Source organism: Opisthocomus hoazin, chromosome 13 (assembly GCF_030867145.1).
Source record: "Opisthocomus hoazin isolate bOpiHoa1 chromosome 13, bOpiHoa1.hap1, whole genome shotgun sequence".
In the NCBI taxonomy this organism is placed as follows: domain Eukaryota; kingdom Metazoa; phylum Chordata; class Aves; order Opisthocomiformes; family Opisthocomidae; genus Opisthocomus; species Opisthocomus hoazin.
The window spans coordinates 27,512,922-27,525,476 of record NC_134426.1 but is presented as its reverse complement, the minus strand read 5'-3'; the positions used below and the strand labels follow the sequence as shown (position 1 = coordinate 27,525,476).

Genomic DNA, 12,555 nt, shown 5'->3' with positions numbered 1-12,555 from the left:
TTATGTAACTTCTGTTCTAACGGTACCTTGTCCTCCTGCTCTCTCATCTTTGTATTTTTGGCTTTGAGTAGGAAGGTGCATTTGTCAGCCACCCCAAATAGAAAAATGGGGGTGTCAGCGATCTCTGTTAAATGGTTCCGGACCGGTGATCAAGATCGCTTCATTTGAAGTACTGCCATCACATGTGTGCTTTTGAACCTTGGAGGCTACATCCCTTCCAAAACCGGAGGAGCGAGCACAGGCGACTGCAGACACAGATACCAGTAACATAAGCCCTATAGAGGACTTTCTCTTACACTTCCTTTTATAGGGATGGAATGCATTTTAGACTTTTTTTCTACTTTCCTTCTTCCACCTCCATTACAAGCAGGTGCAGAGGCTAACCCAAGCAAAGGACATCACGGCCAATAAATACAACCAAGAAAGTAGCGCATGCACACGTAAACCCACGCTCTAATTAAACTGGCTGTCCTCACTATGCACGGAATACTCCTCACAGCAGTTCTGATTTGGGGGATTCAGCAGCATATCATTCCAAGACCCTTATTAGTTTACAGCAAGATGAAAATGTTGGCAGAAAAGTAACTAGTAACACATCTGGGGAATCATTTACAAAACTAAGAGGATATCAGCTAAGCAAAAAGCCTTTTGATGAAAAATAATACACAGTAGGAAATACAGCCTTGCTACAATTCCTTTTTGTTTTTTTTTTCTTTTGTTAGCATAGTCCAGAAAAGATCAGCAGGATTTGTGTTTCATAAGTGACATATTGCCAGCATATTCCTCTCTCGCCCAACTGAAGAGAGAAAAGAAAAAATCAATACGTTTTTCCATGCTGCGATTGGGCTTTTCTAATCACCTTTTCAAGAGCAGGAGTGATTAAATCAGTTCTGAGTCTCAGCTGTGACAACTGTAGCATTCAGGGAGGCGGTGACTGGTAGCTTAATTACTCCTATTTATAGGCTCATCAGTTTATATTTCTCTTCTTTTTTCAGTCCCCCTCACAAGTTACAATTTAAACTTCTGAGCAGAATAAGAGCATTACTCCTGTCAACGAGGCAGTCTGCAAGTGTTTCCAAAAGGCAACCTGTGTACCTGTTCTGATGTGCCAGTAGGGATGTTCGGAAAACCCAACACAGACTAGAGATCCTTCAAAAACTTCACCAGTCCCCAAATCCAAATCCAACCGTAAGCAGCCACTGACTGAAAACCAACCCGTCTCCTTTCACCGTCTTAAGCAGAACAAGAATGAGCACAACCCACTGCGGAGGAAGTTATACTTTACTACATATTAGAGACGTATCATAATGCAGAACAGGTATGTTAGATAAGAAAATAAACATCTTTTTCCTTCTTATGACAGTAATTCCTCTTAAGCCTGACATTTACCTTAACCTCTCAGCCCAAGAAGAACTGCTAAAATAAGGCAAACCTCAAAATACATTAAGGACGGTGAGAAGCTGCAACGATGAAAACAAATCTGACCGTTTATCAACCAGACCTTGCAACGCCACAAGGTTTTGACATCAGACCGAACGCTGCTAATAAACCGAGAGCCCAGGCCAGCTTATGAACGCCCGGTTGCAAGCTGCCTCGCGTTCTCGTTTCGGTACTGTCACCGGTGCTGGACCCCCGAGAGCAACACGACCTTCCCCGACCTGGGACCCCAGGCTGAGAACCGAGGGGTCTCCCGCACGAATAAAATTCATCTCCCGGCTCCGGCTCAACCGCAGCTGCGGGCGCGGGGAGACCCGCCTGAACCCCCCCCCCCCCCCTAAACACACGAAGCCAACGCTACCGTGGCAGCTCCGGCGTCTGGGCCGCCAGCCGCGCCGGGGAGGCCCCGCTCGCCGGGCCCCGACGGGAGCCGCAGCCCCACGACGGCGGGAGCGGGGCCCTCCCGCCCCGGGAACGGACGGGGAGAGGGGCTGGGAGGCGGCTGCGGGCAGCCCGTGGGGTGCGGGAGGCCGGGCCGAGCCGGCGGCCCCCCGAGAGCGGGCGCTGAGGGGCCCGGGCCCTGCGGGGGCAGCGGCCCCTCTCCCCCTCCCTCCCTCCCTCCCTCCCCGCCGGGCCCGGCGCCGCTCGCTCCCGCCTCACCTCCGCGATGTCATTTTCTCCCGTGGCCCCCGGCGGGTCTCGCTGCGCCCGGCCGCCCCCTCGACGGCCGCCTCTCACATCGGGAACCCCCCCGCCGGCGCGGGCCGCGGCCTACGGGCGCCCTAAGGGGAGCGTGAACAACGGCCGCCTCAGGCCCCGGAGCGCGGCGCGGCCCGCCCTGCGTCACCCGCCCGCTGCGTCATCGCCCTGCGACGCGGCGCCGCCCCGCCCCCAGCGGGAGCGCGGGGGCGGTAACGGAGCAGGGCCTCCTTACCTCGGGCCGGAGGGAGGGCTGGGCAGCGGCGGGACGGCGAGCACTGCTCCCAGAGCTGCTGGTCGGGATGCGGGGGGCCGGTGGCCGCCGTCCTCCTCCTCCTCCGGTGACCCGGGACCGTCCCGGGCCGCGCCGGCCCCACCCGGACTACAAGTCCCGGCGTGCTCTGCGGCCGGCGCGGTGACGCCAGACGTCGCGCTCTCTTTAGGCCGCTCGTACCCGGCTGTGGGCCCCTTTCCCTCCCCGGAAGGTAAGAATGGCGGAGCAGCGGCGGGCAGGGCCAGCAGCCAACGGGCGGTATCCGCCGCCATCGGCCCTTGGGCGGCTGCGCTGGGCTCACTGGCCCGGCCCAGCACCCTCGGCGAGGCGGCCATGAGGCTCGGGGGCTGGTGCGGGGCGCGGGTGGAGCGGGAGGTTAAGCCGCCTCCGGCCGGGTCAGGCCGCGGCAGGCTGCGGAGGCCGGGCTGGGCCGTGAGCGGCCGGGCGGGAGCTGGAGGCCTCTGTGGGGCTGCGCGGTAGCCCGGGGAGGGCCGGCGTAGCCCCGCGATGCGGCGGGGCCTAGCAGCTTCCGCGGGGCAGGGGGGAGGCCAGGGCGGCTGTGCCCTTCCCCGGGACCCGAGGCGCGGCCGCGGCCCGGCGTTCGCTTGGGCTCTGCGTTGGGGCGAGCGCGGGTGCGTTCGGTGAGCTGGCGGCTGTTCTGCCCGGCGCGGGGGAGCGCTTGGTGCGGGAGGCAGGGTGGCGGTGGGCTGTCGGCTAGCCATGGCTGCAAGAGGCAGCTGACAGCTGTCAGAACGGTGTGAAGCGTCGCGGTCCGATTCTGCTGTTTTGTTCCTGCGGGTTAGACGCTCCTCTGCACACCCTGTAGTAAGTCATAATTTCTGTTTTATTTGGTTCCGCAGATGGCGGGCGAGAAGGCGGCCGGTAAGAAAAAGCCGGCTGAGAAGAAGCCGGCTGAGCAGAAGCCAGGGCAGAAGGAAGCAGGTGAGAAGAAGAAGAAGATTAGGAGGTACCATGCCAGCCGCAACCCTGTGCTGGCCCGGGGTATCGGGAGGTATTCCCGGTCAGCCATGTATGCCAGAAAAGCACTGTACAAGCGCAAGTACACTGCTCCAGAAACAAAGGTAGGACAGGAAATAATGCGTTTGCATAATTACACTTTTCATGGTGACTTGAAAGTTTCATGCGTTTTCCCTTTTCTTTACCTACAGATAGAAAAGAAAAAGAAAGAAGGGCCGCGCGCAACCATCATCAAGCCAGTTGGTGGAGACAAGAATGGAGGCAGCCGGGTGGTTAAAATCCGCAAAATGGTGAGGAAGAGAACCGGGGCGCGGGCAGGCTGACGCTGTTCCGTGGGCTGGATGTTCCGCGCCTCGGCTGCGGCGACGCAGCAGCCCCAGCCCGCGCCATGCTGCGCTGCGCTGGTGGCAGTGACCTCCTCGAGGCACAGACCCGGTGACTCGTTCTTGGGGAGATGCTGGTAGTTTAGAGGCTGGTTAGGAGGCAGGAGCGGGTTGTCCTCTGCTGTTTGTATTGCTGCGCTGAACTGGAAGCGTGCGCAGAAATCTAGGGCTCAACTCTTGCTGTTGCGTAATTGTGCAAAAAATAGTCATCGTGTTCCTAAAGTGTGGGTTGCAGCAGGAAGAAATCTTCCAGAAAGGTCTTGAGGGAAACGGTATCTCTGATGAAAGGAAGAATCTGAACTGTCGTGAAAGCTTTCTGTCTTGTGGGATAGAGAGCGGGACCATGGTTTGCTCCTCTTTTTCTAGCCCAGGTACTACCCCACTGAAGATGTTCCTCGCAAGCTCCTGAGTCACGGCAAAAAGCCCTTTTGCCAGCACAAGAGGAGGCTGCGGGCCTCGATTACTCCAGGAACTGTTCTGATCCTTCTGACCGGTCGTCACAGAGGCAAGGTAATCGGAACTTCTTCCCCACGCGGGCTCTCACAGCGGCTTTGCAGCGTCTCTGTGCTGGAACCGTTCTGTGAGCAGAGGTGTCCTGCCTTTACCAGGCGACTTCACAGGACGCTGCTCAGCCACCAGGTGCCAATCTGCAGATCTGCTTTTCTGGGAATTCTCTCCGGATGCGTGCTCTTGTCCTGCCTTTAGGGGAAACAGTCTCTAAACTAATGTTGTTCTGCACAGAGCTGGGAGTAAAACTGGCTAGTTCAGTTGCTTAGACAAAATTGATGGAGTCTTCCCGCAGCGCAGCAAAGCGTGCAGGTTCGCGTCACGCTAACTTTGCAGCGCAGAGTGGCAGACATGATGCTTGTTGCTGTTGCAGTGAGGACAAAACTTTGTCTTAGACTAGCTATTGCAAAGGAAGAATTATGTTTTCATTCTTAATCTAATTATCAAGGTAACCCTTGGTTGTTACATTAAGGTGTGTTCTTCGTTTTAATGATGTTTACTAACAGGTCTTAACTGACATTTTTTATTTTTTTTCGATTCTTTGGCTTCAGTGTTACATTTCTTAAAAGAATGCTTTTCAGGGAAGGAAATCTTGACCAGAAGGGGAAAAAAAAAGGTGTAACTGGGGGATGGCTCTGACCATGTGCTATGTTGTGATACCCTTCTGGTTTTTATCTAGTTCTTGCCTGTAACTTGTACAAAGAATTTGGGCGTCGGGATGGCGGTCGCACTATCCCGTAGAATAGGCAAAGATGAAAAAACGCACTAATTGCCTGTGCCCAGCCCCGAACGATGCAGCCTGTGGAGAGTCGCGATCCGGCGTAGCTGGCAAAGCTGTGCCCTGGGAAGTGTCGGTAGCTTGGCTGGTGTGGCGGTCGCTTCTCCAGTCGCCCAGCTGCGCCCGCGCCTGGGTGCTGTGCGGGTGCTCACAGCAGTCGCGCAGCCAAGCCTGGGCACGGCCCCGCTGCGGTTGCAGTGTTGCAGAGTGCTGGGACCTGAGGACTGACGTCACATCTCGTCTCTTTTCAGCGCGTCGTCTTCCTGAAGCAACTCGATACTGGCCTTTTGCTTGTTACAGGTAAAAAACTTTTATTTAGGTGTGATGATTTTGTTCATTTGGTAGGGTTTGGGGGGTGGTTTGTTTTGGGGGGGGGTTTAAGTTCAAGTTTGTTTCTGGACTCAGTGGCATTACAGATCTGCATGTGGATAGTTTGGTGCATCGAGTCCAGCAGAGGGCTACGAGGATGAGGAGGGGACTGGAGCATCTCTCCTACGAGGAGAGGCTGAGGGAGCTGGGCTTGTTCAGCCTGGAGAAGAGAAGGCTGAGAGGGGACCTTCGAAATGCCTCTAAATATCTGCAGGGTGGGGGTCAGGAGGACAGGGCCAGACTCTTTGCAGTGGTGCCCAGCGACAGGACAAGGGGCAACGGGCACAAACTGAAGCAGAGGAAGCTCCAGCTGAAGATGAGGAAGAACTTCTTCCCTCTGAGGGTGACAGAGCCCTGGCCCAGGCTGCCCAGGGAGGCTGTGGAGTCTCCTTCTCTGGAGATATTCCAGCCCCACCTGGCCGCGGTGCTGTGCAGCCTGCTCTGGGTGACCCTGCTTGGGCAGGGGGTTGGGCTGGGTGACCCCAGAGGTCCCTTCCGACCCCCACTGTTCTGTGATTCTGTGTTCTCGTGGTGTCACATTTTGTGACTTTCCAGGGAGGTGGAGGGGAGCTGATTAAGCTTCAGTATCTGACCACCTGGCAGAGACAGGAAGCATTTTTTGGCTTTTCTGGAGGCCGTGGGGAAGGGCTTTTCTGATTGTTCAGATTGTAGCTGTAGGCATCTCTGAAGGAACCAGTCATCTCATACACTACAAAAATTCAACTTAAAAGTAGTGGTTGTTGCCAAGAAAGCTAACCCTGTTGTCTCTTTGGTCTTTCCTCTGCCTTTAGGACCCTTGGTTATCAACCGCGTCCCTCTGCGTAGGGCCCATCAGAAATTTGTTATTGCCACATCTACAAAGGTTGATATCTCTGGAGTGAAAATTCCCAAGCATCTCACTGATGGGTACTTCAAGAAGAAGAAGCTGCGTAAGCCCAAGCACCAGGAAGGCGAGATCTTTGACACTGAAAAAGAAGTAAGGAACATGGTTGTTCATTCTTTATCGATGTCCTTTTTACTGAAAGCCAGGCTGGAAGGGGGGAATACCGCGAAACAAATGGACAGTTGAATTTTAAGTGGTCCTCATTGAACTTAGGTAATGCCATTAAAATGAATTAATACAGCAACATTGAGGTAAACCCCTTTGAAATTTGGGGGTTCTTTCCTGCTTGCACCTTAGCAGAACAGCAGCAGTGATTATTCTAGTTAAATGTCTTTTTTGACCAAGAAACACCTTTCTGTTTGGATAGTGCCAACAGCACGCTGCTGGCTCTGATAGCTGCGACGTATGCCAAACGGTGGCTTTGGTGGCTTCGGTTCTCTCTGCCACCTCCGGTCTCCTGCTGCCTTTCCCATATTTAGAACAAATGGAGAAAAGGTTTCCTGAAAATGCCAGAACTCAGGGTCTGCCGTGAATTTTCTCATCTCCGTAGAAGAGTCTGAAGTCACTCTGCAGGATTTTAACATTATTCTTTGTACTTTCTAGAAATATGAGTTAACAGAGCAGCGCAAGACCGACCAGAAGGCAGTGGATTCCCAGATCCTTGCACGAATCAAGAAGGTGCCTCAGCTCCGTGGGTACCTGCGTTCTACGTTCAGTCTCACAAATGGAGTCTATCCTCACAAATTGGTGTTCTAACTGTTCTGAAAGCACCATATTAAATTTGAAGGAAAACAAGCAAGGATTTCTGGTGTCTTCATTACGACCCATAATATAACGTGTTGCACGAATCTTGCAATTATTTAACGGCTAGGAAAACTGCTTGCGGTGTGAAATTCTAAGGGGCTGTATGAAGGCAACTGCATTTTTAAGTGTATAAGGTTTGGGGTGTAGGGGTTTTGCTTGGTTTTTTGTTTTCGGTTTTTGGTTGTTGAGATTTTTTTTAACTATTTAGTATAATCGGGAATTTGGTTTTCTTAACTATGAATGAGTTGGGGAGATTTTCTTTTGGGAATCACGGATATAAATACTGGATTGAGTACCCGTATTGCCACATAAACCTCACTAAATATAGCAACTTTTTAGAGGCATTTTAGGAGCTATGCCTTGTATTTTGAAGTGGAAACACTGGGAATGTAGAGTTTTGCAGGGTAATTTATCACCCCTGGAACCATAATAAAATTTGGAATGTATGTCCCTTCCCAAATTCCCTTTTTTTTTTTCCTGTTCTTTGTTAATCCATGTGGAACATAACGCTTTTAGTCAGGAAGAATACCACCTGCTTAGATCAAAAAGCAAAATCATGGTTCTTAATTCTGTAGGGTCAGAAATGAGTTGAAGAACAGAAACTGTTTCTGTGAAAGGCAAGCATTTGTCTATCCTGGGAGACTTCTGGAGTCTCAGCAATTTTTCCTATCTTGGAAACTGGCAGAAACCAAGTTGAGAAAGTTAGTCCTGTCTGTTTTCTCTCTCTGTTGAGGTCAGTTAAACCAGATATCTGGAAGAGGATGCTTGGGCAGTAATAGCTCTGCTCTTACAAAAACCGAGGCTGTGCATGTTAACAAATCTGGCACGCTTGAGCTCTTCCTTAGCCAGACTTCTGCAAGAAACGCAGCTTACATAACGGCACCATCTGTCTTCCTATTAATTCTCGGCTGAAAGTAGCCAAAGGGGTCAAACTTGACAGGGAGTAGAGATTTCATCAAATCTGTACAAGCTGGGAGTAACACAGCCCTCACTGAGGTGGAAGCCTACATGTTGTGTGTTAGCTGCGTTCCTTGGGAAGGAGGAATTGGGCTTTGAGTGCTCCAGAGCCAACTGAAAAACTCAAAATACCTGCAGAATACCTGGCTCGGTGGATTCTGGTTCAGTTGTGGGCTGTGATGGTGATGCTGGCTGGTGTCACAGAGTATGGAGGTTTATAGCACTGGTTACTCTTCCACCATCTTCCTCTTGATAATTAACATCTTCAATATTAGGGTGGTTCAGCAGAGGGAGCCAGTGAGCAAGCTTTGTCCAAATGCAGAACTGGTTCTGCCCTGTGGTGCCCCGGGAAGATGTTCTTTATTTTTCCCTGTCATGGGAACTATGTCTGTGATGAGTTATATCTTCTGTTGTATGTGGTTTGGTGGATAATGGGTATGGCTTGAGGTTCTGAAGTCGATGTGAAATTTTACCCAGTGGTGGGACTGGCCTGTTTACATAAATCAGCTCTAAAAAGATACAGAAGTGTGGCACGCATCTCCCTGCCAGTGCTAAGATAAGTTTGCTGATGCTATCAAAGAAAGATCTTAACTCAATATGCTTAGAAACTGAGTTAAAGTAAAAATTGTATGTGGGAACACTTAAATGAGAAAAGTCTGAAAACAGCAACTGAGAAGAAAAACAAACCCTAGTCATTCCCTTCCCCTCTGCGCATGGGGAAGCTGTAGTAACAAAACAGGCCCTGTCTGAGCATAACTAGGCATTCAGCTGCAGTGGTGTTTTCTGTAATTATTGATCACTCGGACTCATTCCTCATTTGTGTATCAGAAGACATGACATGATACTTGGAACCATTAACCTTGTTTACGGAGTGGGGAGGCTTTGTCTCCCTGTGTGCTGTCAGGAAGTGATTTGGCAATACAGCTCAGTCGTCTTAACAAGTCCGGGTGCGGAGAACCGGCCTCGCGTGCTGCCGCGGCCTCCCTCGCCCCAGTCCTGTCACTCGTCTGTCGAGGTGGTGACCAATAACGCAGCCCTGCAAGGTGGGGGGAGAGAGAGGGAGGAATTCGTGTTTTGATACTGGTTTAGATCCCTGAACGGAGTGGCCGTGGGAGCAGATGAATGCTGGTGTTGGCACACAGGGGCGTGGGAGCAGGCCTGCTTCTGGGGGTGCTAGCTGTTAACGCAAATTTTAACACCAAATCCTGCCGTCGCCGCGCCAAGCAGCTCCTCGGGCTTTGCTGCAGAAAATGGAGACGGCAAAACCCTCGTATTTCATCAGGAAAGGCAGGCGGTGGACAGCTGTGATTTGTCTCTCAACCTCTAAAATATTTTCCGTAGGCTCTGTGAAATCTGGCTTTTTTCTGAAATGATCTGGGGTGAGGGATGGAAAAGAGGCAAAACAAGGACTGCACAGATGACCAACACAGAAACAAAGTGAATATTCACAAGGATTTTTCGGTCTGGATAATACTGTCCGCTACCTGAAAAATACTTCCACCACATAAAGAGCTTTTGTGTGCGCTCTCCCTGTCCCGCAGCTTTTCTCATTCCGAGCATGTAAACAGTTCTGCAGTCCTGCCTAGCTGAGTCATTGCTTTTCACCGAGCATCCCCCACAGAAGAAGCCAGAGACATCCAAAGCCTCAGCCACCCAATCAAAAGTGCTGGAGATGTGCAGGTCCAAAAATAGTGACAGACTCAACCACAGCAGCACTTCATTAGCATCAAATGTGCTCTTTGCTTCAGCTGCCTAATAAAGTGATATGTAATTATAATAAAGCATCCTTTTGAGAGGAAAGATAGAGGAATGTTGGCTTTCTCAGGGAATTGGTAATAAGATGCGATGCCTTATTATCTACAGGCACCTACTTTTACCTATTAGCTGCCTCTGTGACGTGACCTGGTGGCTTCAGCCCGGTCCAGAGAGGCTGTGTCCCAGCTGCCGCGTTGGCCAGCAGTCTCAGGGAGGCAGACACCAGCTCTGCTGCTGGGACTGGGAGCCTTAGGAGAAACTGAGGCTTCTCTGCAAGATAAAGTACTTTCCAGTGCCAGGTTTGTGGACAACATTACGTTTGGCATTTCAGGTGTGACACACTTGGTTTTAACTTTAATTAAGAGAAGACGCTGTGGTCAGAATGTGAAAGTGCTTTTACAGGACTACCACACGCACCATTTTGGCCAGGTGTTGAGGAGAATGTGCCAAATGCCCAGCTGTCCAGCAATCAGCTACGCGGTTCATCTATGCTATAGGATACCCATAGGATGTTCCTTGTCATGCAGGGGCGGCAGAACATTTTTCCACCGGTGTATTTCCACCTGATCCCTGCCCTTCCTCTCCTCGTAGCTCACAGAACTGCTGCCACTGATATACCCAGCCCCACTTCTGCAAAAAGCCATTCTGGATCTCCCTACAGGCTCAGTAAAGACTAAACAGAACTTGGGGACAGTTTCTTTGTTTTCACCAGCTGGAGAAAGCTCTGCTTTAGCCTCATAGAAAATGTAGGGAAGATCAGCTGAGGAAGCATTCATAGAGACGAGCTGGCCTAGGCAGCCTTCCTCTAACTCCTTCTGCTCTTCCCCAAATGCTGATTCTCATCTCATTTTGAACAATTCAAGCATTAGAAACCCCGTCCAAATGGATTTTACTAATGGAATTTGTTCCAGACTCTCTGCATATTCTTTCAGTACATTTGGTTTCTTTTCTTTCAGTGAAGAGGGCTTCCTGGTCTCCCCTTACTAAAATCAACTGGGTTTTAAGATCAAAACTTCTTTACTGTTTTCTAAGCAGCGCTTAGAATTCCAGGCGAGCAATTACCCTGCTCAGTTTGAAACTGGCCAGCAGAGTTCTGCCCTGTCCCTGGCTCACTGTGAGGCTGTGTCTGTGAGGTCTCTGAAAGTTCCATTAGGGTAAGAGATCACACCATTTTCCTGTGCTGTTCAGGGGATTAAGCAGCGTACCAATCTACAAATATCAGTGGCCTCTACGATTTTATCAGCTATTACTCTGTTAGAAGATCGGCACGTGGACAGCATAGCCTAAGAGAACTAGAGCTACACAGGCAAATGATGTCAACTCCACTACACTTTCTTCCATCATTACTGTCCTAAAGTAGCAGGTCACGTAAATGACATAATCGTATGGGTACAGGATTAAGAGCTCCTGCTCCTGTTCTGGTTTTGAGACAGCAGGTGAAGTTCCCAGTGCCTTGTGCGGGAACGTGAGGATGCAGGAAAAGGGGAATTATTTACCTGTTAATTTGATTTTTCCAGTTCTCCTGCATTGCTGTCTGCACTAAGCACGAGACAACTCATTGTTTAAGCAATTAGAGCAATTAAATTCATATTTTTATAAGGATCTCATTCATAATAGATATTTTTTTTCCTCATTGTTCAGGAAGCCACTGATTGAACAAAGCGAGCCAGTCCCACTGGCTGTAGTCACCGTTTGCACTGAGTCATGCAAGAGGGTTGGTCTGCGGTGCTTGGATGAGGAATTCAACACGCTTGCCAGTAAGCAACCATGAGATTTCTTCCTTGTTTACTTGCTTTTTTCATAGTTTCTTTGTTGTTTGGGGTTTTTTTTTAGATCACACCAGTTTTGACCCTCTCTCAGACGAAGAGTCAAAAAACATTTTTGTCAGCTGACTGCCTTTTTTTTTCTCATTTTATCCTGTTTTTTCCCCATTATGCCAATGTTTATCTTTCTTAGTGGAAATGACTTTACATTTGTACACACAGCCAGCAACTTCTATGACCTAACCGTGGTTCACACTATACCAGACATAAATACTTACTAGTAGTAATAATGATAAGGAGAGAGGAGTCAAAATATTACTTGAGATTAAAGAAATTCATTTTTTTTTTCTCATCTCTATTGATTTTCTGTGTGATTCTGAGCAAGTAACTTAATTTCAGTGAGGTCAGTGTTCACGTACTGCAGAACAGCAGTAATACTTTCTCATATCAGGTCTCTAGAAGTGTTTTAAACTTATGCAGCCATACAATTTATGACAGCGGTCTAAAGTACATAAAAGAATAAAAAGTCTATGCTTGGATGACACTGAGGAGGGGACCTGATCTGCTGTTCTTATCTTCCCCTACTGAGATCATATCAACATTTAATACTAAAAAATAAAAGCATTATGTCGTGTTGAAGACTGGCACAGGCAGCCTGAGGAACAAATGTTTTCGTAGTCCTATTTATCAGTTGTAATGTCACTTTTTGCAAAACTTAGTCCATTGTATTTCTACACGACAATACAGCTAAAGAGTTAGAGTCTCTGGTGACACTCTGTGTTTCTGTATTTTCTCCAATTAGCGGTTCCTAGCACTTCCCCTGCATATTTTTTTTTAATGATAATAATAAACAACTTCACATACTTTACATACACTAAGCACGTGGGCCTCATGACACCCAGCAGAGGTAAAAACTGCCAGTATAACACTGAGAAACTGTACAGAAAGGAAAAATTCTTTATTCAGTC

General features: G+C 49.7%; 2 protein-coding genes across 3 annotated transcripts in view; one reads left to right on the top strand and one right to left on the bottom strand.

The window, feature by feature from the left end:
• Positions 1–2,276, bottom strand: part of PTPN11 (protein tyrosine phosphatase non-receptor type 11) — a 29,293-nt gene extending 27,017 nt beyond the window's left edge. For both annotated transcript variants that reach the window (XM_075434287.1, XM_075434286.1), the window contains exon 1: positions 2,098–2,276. In XM_075434287.1, the coding sequence (XP_075290402.1) occupies positions 2,098–2,111 (14 nt within the window). In that variant the 5' untranslated portion in view covers positions 2,112–2,276. The remainder of the gene's footprint in view (positions 1–2,097) is intronic.
• Positions 2,277–2,525: 249 nt separating this feature from the next.
• On the top strand, positions 2,526–7,103 carry RPL6 (ribosomal protein L6). The gene is made up of 7 exons (XM_075434288.1): positions 2,526–2,621; positions 3,271–3,492; positions 3,580–3,678; positions 4,138–4,281; positions 5,308–5,356; positions 6,217–6,401; positions 6,912–7,103. Exons 2-7 carry the CDS (start codon positions 3,271–3,273, stop codon positions 7,062–7,064), a joined length of 852 nt encoding a protein of 283 aa, XP_075290403.1. The 5' UTR covers positions 2,526–2,621; the 3' UTR covers positions 7,065–7,103.
• Positions 7,104–12,555: the final 5,452 nt, after the last annotated feature.

Excerpts from the sequence above, each read along its gene's own strand:
- RPL6 (XM_075434288.1), top strand. The coding sequence starts at position 3,271 with ATGGCGGGCGAGAAGGCGGCCGGTAAGAAAAAGCCGGCTGAGAAGAAG. Across the intron at positions 4,282-5,307 it reads CCGGTCGTCACAGAGGCAAG|CGCGTCGTCTTCCTGAAGCA; the intron begins GTAATCGGAACT and ends GTCTCTTTTCAG. Across the intron at positions 6,402-6,911 it reads TCTTTGACACTGAAAAAGAA|AAATATGAGTTAACAGAGCA; the intron begins GTAAGGAACATG and ends TGTACTTTCTAG.